This window comes from Octopus bimaculoides, chromosome 29 (genome assembly GCF_046866305.1).
Source record: "Octopus bimaculoides isolate indiv1 chromosome 29, ASM4686630v1, whole genome shotgun sequence".
NCBI lineage: Eukaryota > Metazoa > Mollusca > Cephalopoda > Octopoda > Octopodidae > Octopus > Octopus bimaculoides.
This window is the reverse complement of record NC_142956.1, coordinates 3,660,264-3,675,263: the sequence shown is the minus strand read 5'-3', so window position 1 is coordinate 3,675,263 and position 15,000 is coordinate 3,660,264. Positions and strand designations below refer to the sequence as shown.

At 37.8% G+C, this 15,000-nt stretch overlaps 1 protein-coding gene and 1 long non-coding RNA gene across 4 annotated transcripts in view; one reads left to right on the top strand and one right to left on the bottom strand.

Annotated features, from left to right (window-relative positions):
* LOC149130292 (uncharacterized) overlaps positions 1-15,000 on the bottom strand; it is a 50,168-nt gene that overhangs the window by 32,810 nt on the left and 2,358 nt on the right. Inside the window, exons 2-6 of one of the 3 annotated variants that reach the window (XR_016238960.1) lie at positions 10,373-10,458; positions 8,245-8,396; positions 2,505-2,685; positions 2,019-2,170; positions 1,483-1,719 (exon numbers count right to left, since the gene is read on the bottom strand). Coding sequence is in view for 2 of the 3 variants with exons in the window: in XM_089345292.1 (XP_089201418.1) it covers positions 1,483-1,739; positions 2,529-2,685; positions 8,245-8,396; positions 10,373-10,456 (650 nt within the window). In the remaining variant the exon portion in view is untranslated. Of the gene's footprint in view, positions 1-1,482; positions 1,740-2,018; positions 2,171-2,504; positions 2,686-8,109; positions 8,397-10,372; positions 10,459-15,000 lie in introns of all 3 variants that reach the window. The other 2 variants (XM_089345293.1, XM_089345292.1) reach the window with 2 other exon arrangements.
* LOC149130293 (uncharacterized) lies at positions 5,197-8,101 on the top strand. Its single transcript, XR_016238963.1, has 3 exons — positions 5,197-5,452; positions 5,941-6,070; positions 7,895-8,101. It is a non-coding gene; the product is annotated as an uncharacterized LOC149130293 (long non-coding RNA).

Below are 15,000 nucleotides of genomic sequence, written 5' to 3'. Positions count from 1 at the left end.
CTCTGCCACATCTGCAAATTCTGTAGCCCCAGCTTTTGTCACTATTGATGACCTTTGATAAAAGATAGGGATTGACTTCCAGCTTGTTCTTTCAGTTCACCAAATGCATTCAACCATGACTGCTTTTGATCTTCTGTGAGCAAGTGAGGCATAAATTTTGCTGCAACACTTTTCATTTGCAATTCCTTGCTCAAGATTCCTTGACAGGAGTTCCAGGACTCACCAATCATATCAACAAGTTCGTCAATTGTTCGGTGACAGTCTTCCAAAATCAGTTCATGAATTTTCATGATGTTTTCATTTATTTGGGAGCCCCACAGCTGCCCTGAATGAGGTTCGTCCTCAATCGGCAAGTGACCATTCGAAAAGCATGGACACCACTCGTGAACTTGTTTTGCTCATGGCATCATGGCAGTGTCCTTCCAAGTTGTTTGAAGCATGACAACTGTTTCGGCTGCTGTTTTCTCCAGCAGAAAACAGAATTTCATGGAAGCATGCTGTTCCTTCATTTCAGCCATTGCAAAAATCGATGAACAGGGGAGAAGCCCTGCAAAACAAAGATGCACCACGTGGTAATAGGACCACACCCAAAGATGCCGGTTGGCAGACTGATGCCTGAGTATCACATCAAGTGGCTTCTAGCAGCAGAAGCCTAAACTTCAATGGCTTTGCCCCACAGAGAACGTTTCCGGTTACTTTTGGGTACCCCCTCGTATATTCGACATGCTCTCTACATTATAGACTAACGATATATATACACACCTGAGTAAACACAGCAATCTATATATGGTACGATGAACAACTGTTATATAGCCACAACATTTAGGATGGAGAGAAGCGTTAATGTGGATTATAAAGACCCCAGTACATGACTGGTATTGTATTTTATCAGCTTAGCAAAGATGGAAGGACAAGGTGACCTTGGCAGGATTTGAACTCAGAACATAAAGGGTGGTAAATAAATACCACAAGGTATTTTGCCCAACAGTAATCAGACACAAGAACAGGAGAAAAGAGGGGGACAATTTATAAAATGAACCCCTGGATATTACTGGTACAGATTTTGACCCCAGGTTGTTAATAGATACTCTGGGAGGATTTGAACTTGGAACATAAACAGATCAAACTAAACACTGTAAGGGAATGATTCTGCATTTAGCCCAGGGTCAGAGGAAAGAGGAAAATTGAAAGAGAGGGGGGTGAGGTGTTTTACATGGAAAGAAAGAAAGAAAAGAGAGGATTTGAACTTGAAACGTTGAGGTAACGAAGGATGAGATGAAATAAAGAATCTAGTCAGGTAACAACAACAACAACAATACTAATTATGATGATTAATTAATGAAGTTAGATTACAGTGTCATTAGAGTGAGAGAGAGTTGAAGCATGACGACCCATGGTGGGATTATGACATGAAGGACTCAAAACAAGAAAACAAACATTAAAGAAACAGATTTGGATAATCCAAATCCATTGGGGACTTACTTTCGAACTGCCACATGTAAAGGTGTGTCACCGTTTTTGGTCATTTTATTGGCATCGATGCCATTTTGTTGTAGGAGAAGTTTTATTGTGTCTGTGTGTCCCTCCTGAGAGGCAAGATGTAGTGGTGTCCAACCATGGATGGTCACAGCCCTGACATCAGTGCCATTTTGTTGTAGGAGAAGTTCTGTTGTGTCTGTGTGTCCATGAGAAGAGGCAAGATGTAGAGGTGTGCAACCTCTGTTATTTTTCTGATTGACCTAAAAAAGATAAACAATAAAGACATTAAAGATGGCGTCTAGTGGATGGGAGGGGGGGGGGGGCAACGCAAAAATGAAAAATGTCAGAAAAAGAGAAAGAATCAGATTAATAAACAGGTGGAATGAAGGTGGAGTGGAGTAAATAAATGAGGTTTATATCGTATCTATACCTGCAGAGACATTATGTATGTGTATATATATATATATACACACACTTTCACACGAATATATATACATAAATACCTATATACACATGTGTTTTATATTTTCACTGATCACTTGTTTATGTATTTTTGTGTATATATGCGTTTATGTGTGTGTGTATATTTGTGTATGTATGTATAGGTCTCATTATCATCATCATCGTTTGACATCCGCTTTGCATGCTGGTATGGGTTGGACGGTCTGACTGAGGACTGGTGAGCTAGAGGCTGCACCAGGCTCAATCTGGTCTGGCAAAGTTTCTACAGCTGGACGCCCTTCCTAATGCCAACCACTCTGAGAGTGTAGTGGGTGCTTTTACATGCCAGCAGCATGAGGGCCAGTCAGGCGGTTCTGGCAATGACCACGCTCACGCCCAAAAGATAGGGTGTTTTTTAAAGGGTGGGGGTACAAAAGGAAGTCTTGCAGCAACTTTTATTTAAAAAATATGAATCGTCAGTCATGAGGAAACAAAATTTGGGGCACTAAACTGTACGTATATATCATATACATATAACACACACACACATGTATATACATACCCTAATATACATATCTATATACACAAATATATATGTATTCGCTAACCTGTAAAATGGTATTTCCTTTGCTACTTAACAGGACTTCGACTACATCTTTATAGTTCTTCTCAACAGCCAGATGTAGAGGTGTGTTGCCCTTTGAGTCCTTCTTATTAACATTTGTTCCCCTGGAGACTAAGGAGGCCACAGCATCAATTTGATGGCTGAAAGGAAAAAAACATAAACATCACAGACATTCACTTAGTAATTACATTAAATACAAACTCGTGTTCAAGTAAACGCATAAAAACCTATATATACATTACAGCCGCGTGTATATATATATATATATATATATATATATATATATATATATATATATATATATATATATATATATATGCGTGTGTGCATGCATGTATAGACATACCTACACAAGTGTGCTCCCCCGACGAATTTGTTTCCCTGTAACTTCTAGAAAAAAGGATATTTTTTAATGAAATTTCTTTCACTAAAACCGTTTCAGATGGTGAAGATTCCAATTATATCGGAATTGAATATGAAGAAATTTTTTTAAATTGGTGGATTTTCAGATATACACTGATACACATCACAAAATGAAAATTGAACTTTGGAAAATAACCATGATGTGTGTCAGTATATATGTGTGTGTGAATCCATCAAAGTTTTAAAATGTTTCCATGTTAAATTCCGATATAATCCTAATCTACTTCATTTGAAAGGGATTTGTAGAAATTTTCACAGAAACAAAATAGACATTTTTCTGAAAGTTTCTGTATGATTTGGGTGAATTTTGAGAAAGTCAACTTCTCAACGTTTGAAAATTCGTTTTCACAACAAATTCCAATATAATTGGAATCTTCATCATCTGAAGCATTTTTGTCAAAGAAATTTCATTAAAAAATATCCACCTATCTAAAAGTTATAAGGAAACAAATTCGTTAGGGGGCCCACTTGTGTAGGTATGCCTGCCGGTGGTTTAACTGGTTGAAGTTAAACCACCGGCATGTATGTATGTATGTATGGATATATATATGTATGTATGTATATATATACATATATATATATATATATATATATATATATATATATATATAGAGAGAGAGAGAGAGAGAGAGAGAGAGAGAGAAATATAAGCAACAGAATATTTGAAAAACACTGAAATGCGTATAATCGCAATATACAGTAAACAAATGTGTACGTGTGTAGACACATATTAATAGGTGAAGGTATAATGTATAAATCTTTTTATCCCAGCGAGTGTACAATACAAAACAATGTTTACGTTGTTAGTATCTACATATTTGGTATACATTGAAAAAATATAGTTTCAATTGACACCAGCTTCAGTTTTAGCTTATACATACTTCACACAATGTATAGCTTCTTCTAATGTCCACCAAATACTACATATAGCAGAATATACATACATAGATACGTATTAGAGAGATCCTCACAGATTATACAACTAAATAATCTAGGAAAATCCTTTTGTGAAAGATGGAATGTCTGAAAAGTATAGACAAACTAATCCAAGGCAGATTTCTCATCGTCTGCAAATGTAATGTTGTCATAGCAACTAACACAGACTAGGCAAGAGAAAGCTTGTTGTTAAGGGCAACGAGACGTATTTTTACCGCCAAAACAAACTGTGACCAACAAGGAAGTATGGCGGTCATAAAACACACATAAATGAATATATAAACACACATATAGGATCTTTACCTTAAAATAATTTTTTGTAACTGAACACTTTCAAATTTCGGACACTAGTAGAATGTGTCACATAAAACATCATTTACTCTTGGCGTTTTTGAGAAAATTGCCTATTTTCGAAGTTATTTCGTGTTAAAGTTGTCTTATTTGTGTAATTTCAACCAATCAATGACGTCTATTGAGGTGAAAACAATTACTGCTGTGGTTTGTCAACGAGACGTTTTGGCGGTGGATATTTAGTTTGTCACTGTTATTTCTGACATATTACCCTTTGGCCGACAGATTAAAAAAATAATTGTCACTGTTATTTATGACATATTTCATCTCAGTTACGTTTTTATGAATAAACGAGTGTATCTGAAGCATATTTACTTCATGGCACCACCACAATCATTCGTACATTTCTACTGCTTTTAGTTTGTTTTTTTTCCTATTTTTCAGCTACTATTTACGGAAAGACATTTTGCCCCCTCCCCCTCCAATTCCTTCATTTTTCACATTTTTCCGTAACTCTAAACCTAAAATCCGAACCCTAACCATAATCCTAAAACCCTAACTCTAGCCCTAACCCTAAAACCTTAAAGCTAAAACCAGTACAAACGCACGAACGATGTCATAAATAATAGTGACAAACGAAATATACACCGCCAAAAGCTGTTGTTGACAAACAATAGCAGTAATTTTATTCAGCTGAATACACGTCATTGATTGGTTGAAATTACCGAAATACGATAACTTTTAAAATATAAACTTTTCTCAACACCACTAAGAGTAAAAGATGTTTTATATGACACTTTCTACCAGTGTCCAAAGTTTGAAAGTGTTTAGTTCCAAAAAATTAACTTCTCAATGTGCCGTTCAAAAGGAAAAGATCTGGTGTTTGTGTGTACAGGTGTGTGTGTGTGTGTGTGCAAAATTCTGTCTGCTTGTGTGTAGCTGTGTGTGTGTGTGTGTGTGTGTGTGTGTGTGTGCTTGTGAGTCTGTGTTTGTGTGTACAGATGTGTGTGTGCAAAACGAAAATAAAATGCAAGATTTTAACTTCCAAACGTCTCTGCATCCAAGGGTTTCCTGATTCATACTAACAAGAATTCAATTACTGGCCTGTAATAATACATTTCAAAACAAATAATATAAACGAAAAAAAAAATTAATAAAACGTAACTATGAATCTGATCATAAAAATCGCCCACAAACATGAAAAAAATAAACCAAACCACATGGTTCCGGGTTCAGTCCCACTGCGTGGCACCTTGGGTAAGTGTCTTCTACTATAGCCTCAGGCCGACCAAAGCCTTGTGAGTGGATTTGGTAGATGGAAACTGAAAGAAGCCTGTCGTATATATGTATATGTGTGTGTGTGTGTTTGTGTGTCTGCCCCCCCCCCCCAACATCAATTGACAACTGATGCTGGTGTGTTTACGTCCCTGTAACTTAGCGGTTCAGCATAAGAGACCGATAGAATAAGTACTAGGCTTACAAAGAATAAGCCCTGGGGTCGCTTTGCTCGACTAAAGGCGATGCTCCAGCATGGTCGCAGTCAAATGACTGAAACAAGTAAAAGAGTAAAAGACTAAAGAGCAGGAACAAAATTGTAGCACTCACCCCCCCTACACACACACGGAACGCCAACCTCAAAAGAACTTCCTTGATCCAATCGCGCTCTCTCTGTCTCGCTTTTACGCCGACTTGAAAAGATACCCTTCCCCCCCACCACATATATACAAAAATTTTTTATTTTATAGAAAGCGACGATCTTCTTCAAATGTAGACAAAAGCACGTGCTCCAGTTTGACAGTAACGGTACTCATACCATAATTTTTGGGACCGGTCTGAACGGCAAAGAAGGAAACAACAGTGGAAAACTTTTAAAAAGTGGGTATCATAAGTAAAAAGTTATAAAAAAAAAAGGAGAAAACCGGTGGGTCGAACACAAACCCGGAAATATATCAATTTATAATTTCATAATTCGTTCCGATTTCATTATAATGTGCAATTTCATTCGATCAATTTCATCCAATTTCATTATATTTGATTTTTAACCAAGGTGTAACCCCAACCCCTAAACCCTTTTGTTTTGTTGTGTCCTTGTGCTGTCCCCTCTGTGTCATGGCCTGTGTGCCAAATAAAAGAAATAACTCATACTGTAATTTTGCCCCCAACATGTCAGGGTCTTTTGGAATTAAGAGAGGTATGTAAAAATGAGATATTTTGCTCACACACACACACACACACACACACACACACAACAAAATGGTAATTCGTATTTAGAAAGTTGATCCTCGGTTTGGCTGTTGTTTCTAGCTTGGCAGATTTCCAGTTGGGGTGGATTTAAATTTTAAAATTCTTTCTTTGGTAACTCGTATTAAAATTTTGAAACGTGTTTCTAACAAGTCAGGTTTTCTGTTTAGATGCTTTTTGCGTCTGCTATTTTATAATTCTAAGCATGCGTGAAACATTAGTAGATTTAACACTTTACTTTCACATCTTGTCATAGGGCGGTGGGGAGGGGTGTTCATTTATTTTCTATTTTTGAAATATTATTTTCCAGAATCATAATCTCTGTATTTTTTGCATATTTTGCCAAAAAATTTTTTTGAAAAAGTGAAATTTTAAGAAATTGGGGAGTGGGGTTGGGTGGGGAAAGTGAAAGTTTGAAATGTAGCTTTCATGGTGGCAATTCTAGGATTGTAATAGAATCACACTGAGTCCTAATTCAATGATTACCTGTTGTGTTGTGGAAGAGGTAGACTCAGAAAGGGTTAAGTGGTGAGAAATGATCAGAGGATATGACAAAACACTGGCAATTTGGTGTGCTTGAGAAGAACCACCCAGCAAAGTAAAATCCATATCCATTTCTCAGCTCCCTCTTTCTCCCACAATCCACCCATGAGCACCATTGCTGATTCCACTTCCCATCCATTCACACTCACGTGTCCAGCTTCCTACCTGAACACAATATGGCCTTGTTAAATCAGCTCCCCACATGTAGCTCCCACTCACCCTTTAAAATCTTGTGAACTAATCCACCAAGCCACCCTCCCTAATCCCCAGTGTACCCTACTTTATACACCACCCAGTAACTTGGATGTATGGCCCCTGCACCCTCTCTGTCACATCCTCACTATCTTTCCCTCCTCTGTCTTCTCCATCTGAAGGAGCCATGTCCCTCCTCTAATGCAAGACACCTTTCTCTCCCGCAACACTAGCTCCCCCACCACAACCTCCTCCACCAGTCGAGAGGTCTTTGTCTTGCAAATTAATTGATTGGTGACCTCACTGGTTCTGATGGCATGTAAAAGGCATCCAGTACACTCTGTGAAGTGGTTGGTGTTAGGAAGGTCGTCCAGCCATAGAAACCAAACCTAAGCAGACAGTAGTGTTTGGTGTGGTCTTCTGACTTGCCTGTTCCTATCAAACCCTCCTACCCATGCCAGCATGGAAAAGGAACGCTCGACAATGATGATGATGATGTGTGTGTAACATTCCGGAACGATTTGTGACTGCAGAAGCTATAAAAACTAACAAGAACTTCAAAATATGTTTTATTGTCCAGAGATGACCTTATGAAGCACAATTCAAAATACATCTCAAAATGTGTTGAGTAAGTTGCAAATGGAGGTGAGAAATAACTTTTGTGAGAAATTTACAGATTATTTACTGCCAAAACAAATTGTAGAATCTTTCTTCTTGTTTTAGATCTCAAATAACATTTTCTTTGGAGAAAAATTGATCGATCGCTCCATAATCAATATGAAGAGAAGACACTGAATCACACTGGGTCAATCTTAAGAATTGTTGGATCTCAAAGAATATCTCCAAAGCAAAAATAATCTGTTTTGACAACAAATAACGAAAAAGATTTTTGTGATTCAATAAAGAGGATGATGGAGAAAATGAGAAAAAGATGTTACTTGGTTATTACTATCATGTTGTCATCGTGACACACTGCCACTATTATGGCATCTTTGGATATTCAATTTGTCTGGAATTGCAAGACATTTCGAAACAAAAGCAGATCTGAAGATTTTGGTTAATTCAAGCCTTACTTTTTAACAGCATAATGCAACGCTGTCAGACCATCTTCGTCAGTGATGTTGAGATCAGCTCCTGAGTCTGCCAATAAGGTTATTAACCTTTCGTTGCCTTGTTCACAAGCAGCCATAAGGAACGTAACGCCGGCTGAAGATGTTTGGTTAACCTGAAGAGAAGAAAGAGAAAACATGTGAAATATATTAAAGGAGAGAGAGAGAGAGAAGGGAAGAAGAGAGAGAGAGAAAGGAGAGAAGAGAGAGTAAAGAAGATGCAGTAGTGAAAGAAAGGAATATGAAAGAGAAAGAAAGAAAGATGTAGACATACATACACATGCATGTACACACATACACACACACCAGTACGCAGCATGAAATAAAATGCCTTGCTGAAGAATATAACAGACAGCCCAGGCTGGGAGTCAAACTCACTATCTCCTGATTGTGAGCCTGATGCCCTAACCATTGAGCCATTCACCTTCATATGCATATGCACACATACAAACACACACGCATGTGTGTGTATGTATGTATGTATAGTTTCAGTCATTCAAGTCCTACCACTGGTCTAAGTGCAGCAAAGCTACAACTTCAAATTCTCACAAACATTTAACTTAGACATTGTTACCTAATTAAATTACTATATCCATACTTTGTTATATATATACTGATATGTATGCATGTATATATGTATAGGTTATGTCTCCAATCTGGTACGCTCATTTTGTCCAGAATACCAAACTACTGGAAGCTGTCCACAGATGTACAACCATACAATTAGCCTCTTTAAATCACTTATCATTTTTTAAATATATTGTTTCTCCATGCATTGACACACAGAAATTTTTCATTTCTAGCAACTCATTCGATAGAATCCCACAAGATTATCCCTCATCTTTCAATAACAGATTTGACTACTTCTAGAATTTAATATCTTTACCACTCTCAGATATGCTTATAAAATTTTTAAAAACCCATTCCAGTTTCCATGATATCAGAAACAATATTTTATGCTCAGAATTGTCAAGGCATGGAATAAACTATCTACACCGGTTGTTAGCACTCAGAACACTGTAACCTTCAAAAACACAACACTTTCTGTAATTCAGAAACACTGGTTCCTATGCACCCTTTCCTTTTTATGGATCTTAAAAAATAATTCCACCCATCACTCCCTAACCATGATGGTTCTATACCAGTGCTTCTTAAACTTTTTAATTATGGCCCTTTTTATTTACTAAGAGTTTTTCAATGCCCCTTTTCTTGCTATGATTCAATATCCCTCATTTTTAATGTTCTCAAAGGTCAGATTAATTTACCTCTGGGTCCTAGTCTTGACATGGGTGACTACTTGCCACAGCACCACCCCACAATAAGTGAACATTTGATGCATCACCCCTTCACTTTAGTTTCTCATCCAAACTCAACTACACATTGAGCTTCATATATTTGTACCACCATAGCCTTCTTGTCTCCTTGGTCCTTATAAAATTTTCCAAAATCTCTACCCAAGGGTAGTACTACTATGTTAGAGAAGCCCTGTTTTATAATTCTTGCTGATAGTGTCCTGTCTGCTGACTACCAGCCAGTCATTCTAACTTCCAGAATTTCAATTATGAAGTAAAATGTCATAAACAGACATCATCTTTGTCCCTTTCGGTATCTTTCTCTATTCAATGAGCACCAGTACAGTTCTATAAAGCTGGTTCAAGCAGGGGTCTGATTCCTATGCGACTCCCCAGTGTTTTGGTATGTTTGACAACTTCTGCAAAAGAAATGTTGTAGCCCTTGGCATTGGTAAAACCTTTGACTGTGTATGGCAAGAGAATTTCTTGACAAAGTCACCATTCATCTATAGGATCCATCTGTCCCCCATCTCTTGGACTGAATATTTCCTGCCAGAATACTCCATTGCAGTGTGTGAGGATGGGTTTCTCTCTCACTCACAGTCTATCAATTCTGGCATGCCTCAATGTCTGGTTGAATATTTATAAAAAGTGACAATGATGAGGATTAGAAGAAAGAGGTAAAGAAAGAAATGAAATATTATGGACAAATATATGTGGTTACTTAGGAACGTTTAATATTGTGCATAAAATAATAAACAAACATTTAACATTGAGGAAGCAATATAAAGTAAACTTACTTTTTCAGGCTGTTTTTCAATAATTCGTTTGACATCTTCAAAGTCCCCAGTCAGAATGTTGCTTATAATCTTATCTACATCCATGTCTTTTGAATAGAAAGGAAAGTAAGATAGTTTTTAAAAACTTATAAAATGAGGTAAAGAGCAATTTAAAGAAGACTGTGTTTCTCAAATCTCCCATGAAATGACAGAAATATTAAAAACTTCAGCTTATCTCAAGTATTATTTATAGCTGAACGTTCTTCTTGACACTAATAAACCTAACAACAGTCATTGTGTTGTGTCTCTTGGTTTGCTACATTGCTCTGTTTATCACATTCTCATTGGTCACACACACACACACACACACACATGCATGTGTGTGTGTGTGTGTGTGTTTACATTTGCTGTCTCTGACAATTTCTTAGCTATGGGTGATTAGATTGTTATCATTTCTCCTGTTGATGAATAGACCATTGGAATAAGAGATCCCTAACTCGAGCAACAAGTAAGGATTAAGGACATGAATGGGATCCAGAAGTTTTAAAGAATGCATCGAATGTATATTCATCTAACTGAGCAGTACATTGTATTCTTGAGCAAAATACTTCATTTCACTTTGCCACAGTCCACTCAGCTGTAAATGGATCACCCTGCAACAGACTAGTCTTATGATCAGGGGGAACAGACATTGGCCTGCTGGCATAGCCAGTGGGGTGGCATCGTTTGAAAGATGAAATGATGCAAAGCACATTTTGACCGGGGATGTGTAACATCATCTGATACTCTGGTCAATCATATGACCATGTGAAATATATATATCTATATATATATATGTATATAAAAAAGACCACTATAGTGGACTGTTAATGTGCTAGAAAAAGATCACTTAGAAATTCTCAAAGAAAGATTTAGCGGAGCAAAAACAGGTGGGTGAGACTAGTGAAAATTATAAATACCCCGGTTATCTGTAGACTATGGTCTCATATATATATATATATATATATTAGGGATAGATAAAAGAAAAGTCATGTAAGTAGTTTTATACATATATCATCATCATCATCATCATCATCATTTTAACATCTACTTCCCATGTCGGATGGTTTGACAGAGGATTGGCAAGCCAGGAGGTTGTGCCAGGCACCAATCTGATTTCGCAAGGTTTCTACAGTTGGATGTCCTTCCTAAGGCTAACAACTCTGAGAGTGTAGTGGGTGCTTTTTATGTGCCACCAGCATGGGACCCAGTCAGGAGGCACTAATATCAACCACGCTCGAATGGTGCTTTTTATGTGCCAGCAGCAACAGGTACCAGTCAGGTGGCACTGGCATCTGAAATGCTTAAACGGTGGTTTTTACATGTCACCAGCATGGGAGTCAGTCAAGAGGCACTGGCATCGATCATGCTCGAATGGTGCTTTTTACATGTCACCGACATGGGTGTCTGTCAGGCAGTACTAGCATCAGCCACAACTAGGATTTCACTTGGTGCAACAAGACTTCACAAGCACAGCATATTGCCCGATGATTGATGGGAACTTTCAAAGGAGCCAATTATTCAACATTGGCCACAGCTATGATCTCACTTGGCTTGTCGGCTCTTCTCAAGTACAGCATATCTCCAAAGCTCCCAGTCACTTGTCTTTGTCTCTGTGAGGCCTAATGTTCAAAGGTAATGCTTCACCACTTCATCCCATGTCTTCCTAGGTCTACCTCTTCCACAGGTTCCTTCCACAGTTAGGGAGTGGCACTTCCTCACACAGCTGTCTCCATCCATATGTGACACATGACCATACCAGCACAGTTGCTTCACTTGCACACTACATCTGATGCTTCTTATGTCCAACTTTTCTCCCAGGGCGATTACACTCTGTCGAGTATGCACACTGACACTACACATCCAGTGGAGCATACAAGCTTCATTTCTTTCAAGCCCACATATGTCCTCAGTAGTCACAGCCCATGTTTCACTACCGTGTTAGAATGGCAGTTTGCACAAAGGCATCATACAGTCTACATTTCACTCTGAGTGAGAGGCCGTTTGTTATCAGCTGAGGTAGGAGCTTTGTGAACTTTGCCCAGGCTATTCTTATTCTAGCAGCTACGCTCTCTGAGCATCCACCCCCGCTTTTAACTTGGTCACCTAGATAATGGAAACTATCAACTACTTTTAGTTTTTCCCCCTGGCATATGATGGAATCTTCTTTTCTGCACATCTTCAGTATTTATTGTCCCTGTGCATCTGCTACATCCCCAAAATATCTTCCCAGTTAGCCTACCTTTGATATTGCTGCACCTCTTATGTGTCCATAGCTCAAACTTGGTACATCTTATGGAGTTTCTACCCACGCATTTTCTACATATACACATATGCATATAATATATGCATATACATACATGCATATACATTCATCATTATCATCATCATCATCGTTTAACGTCCGCTTTCAATGCTGACTTCATACTCTTAATTGCTTTATCTACCATGGTACTGTCAATTTGGATAGCTGGTACCTCTGTTGGGACGACATTCGGCAGACTCTCTTCCTCCCATTCATTCTCGTTATTGAGCGACCTTTCATAGTGGTGTCTCCAAACCTCTTTCTTTGCTACCTCATTTAGTGCAAGCGTACCATCATCCATGCGAACACATTTCTCTCCTACAACATGTGTGTACATATAGGAGCACTCTGTTAGTTATAATGACAAGGGTCCCAGTTGATACGATCAACGGAACAGCTTGCTAATGAAACTAACATGCAAGTGGCTGAGTAATCCACAGACACGTGTACCCCTAACATAGTTATCAGGGAGATTCAATATGACACAGAGTGTAACAAGGCTGACTCTTCGAAATACAGGTACAACTCATTTTTGCCAAGTGAGTGGACTGGAGCAACATGAAATAAAGGGTCTTGCTGAAGAACACAACATGTCGCCGGAAATTGAACTCATGACCTTGCAATTGTGAGTCGAATGCCCTAACAACTAAACCACATGCCTTACACACTATATATATATACGATACATATAAATATATACAGTATATATATGGTCTCTGAATAAGTTACCTCGGTCAGCTCTTCTATGAATATTGGCTAACGGAGTGTATACAGAGGAAGAATATTTCTTGATACTCATGTAAATGTATGTATGTGTGTGTGTGTGTGTGTGTGCGTGTGTAAGAGAGAGAAAGATAGACAGAGAGTGTGTATTTGTGTATGTATGTAAATGCCTGTATATTCGAGTGTTTATGTATGTATGTATGTATGCATGTACATATATATATATATATATATGTATGTATGTATGTATGTATGTATGTATGTATGTATGTATGTAAGTGTCTTGCCCTGCCTTGGTCCCTCAAATCACTGGTTGGATTAAAGTCTCATAAGCGACAGAGTTGAAAAACAATCAAAATAAATTCTGGTAGAGTCTCCTTGTACTTGAGCGAGACCCTTCATTTCATGTTGCTTCATAACTAAGAAAGTATTACCAGCCTCCACAGGTCAAGAATCCTTCATCCACAATGTGCCACTGGCTCAAAGGATGTGAGAATTGAGGAGGCTTCTATATCTTCTAATGAACAATTATTTGCCTAAACTATTAACAAAAGCAGGGTTCATGATATGAACACATATTCGTTTAAAGCAGGGCTTCTCAACTAGGGTCCACATGACCCTCGGGCGGCCATACAAGATTTTGCTTGTTAAAATTTATGTGCAGTAGTAAATTGGTCATACACAAAATATTTTAGCAATGTCTTTTATACAATTATTAATAATATTTAATTATCAAAATATAAAAGGATATTTTAAAAGCTGAATGACTATGAGGGTCAATCTGAGTAAAATTGGAACCAAAGGGGTCATTAGGTAAAAAAAATGGTCAAGGACCACTGATTTAGATTGACAGTACAATGTAAAGATTTTACACACACACACACACACACACACACACACATGTATATTTATATAAATATATATATATATATATATATATACATATATATATGTTTATTATTATTATTGAAAACTGATTGGAGCACAGTATCTTTTATTCCCTTTGTCCACTCATGTATACACACACACACACACACACACACACACACACACACATATATACATACATATACATATATATTTTTTCTATAAACTCCTACATATATGTGTATGTGTGTGTGCATATATTACACGTATGTATTTGTTGACCATCCCCAAGTATAACAATACACACACACACATATATATATATGTGTGTGTGTGTGTGTGTGTATATATGTATATATGTATGTATTTATATATATGTGTGTGTGTGGGTGTATGTGTGTGTGAATCTATATATGTCAAAATGAATCCGTTTGGGTGTGCCTCTGCACACAAGTGGGTGGGGATGCAAGTGTACTAATGTGTTAATGTGTATCCGCAGGTTGGTATGTAGTTGGATGCATCTATAAATGGTGCCACCACAAACCCCAGTGCTGCTTGATTATTGTACCCAGAATCTCTTGCTGGTCACCTGATTTGTTATCTACTTGTCCGCCTGTCTCCCCTCTCTTAAGGGGGCATGTAAGTACAGCCTATATCCCCAAACTCTGGTCGATTCTTAACCCCCATTCTCATCAACACCAGTCAACAATTGTGT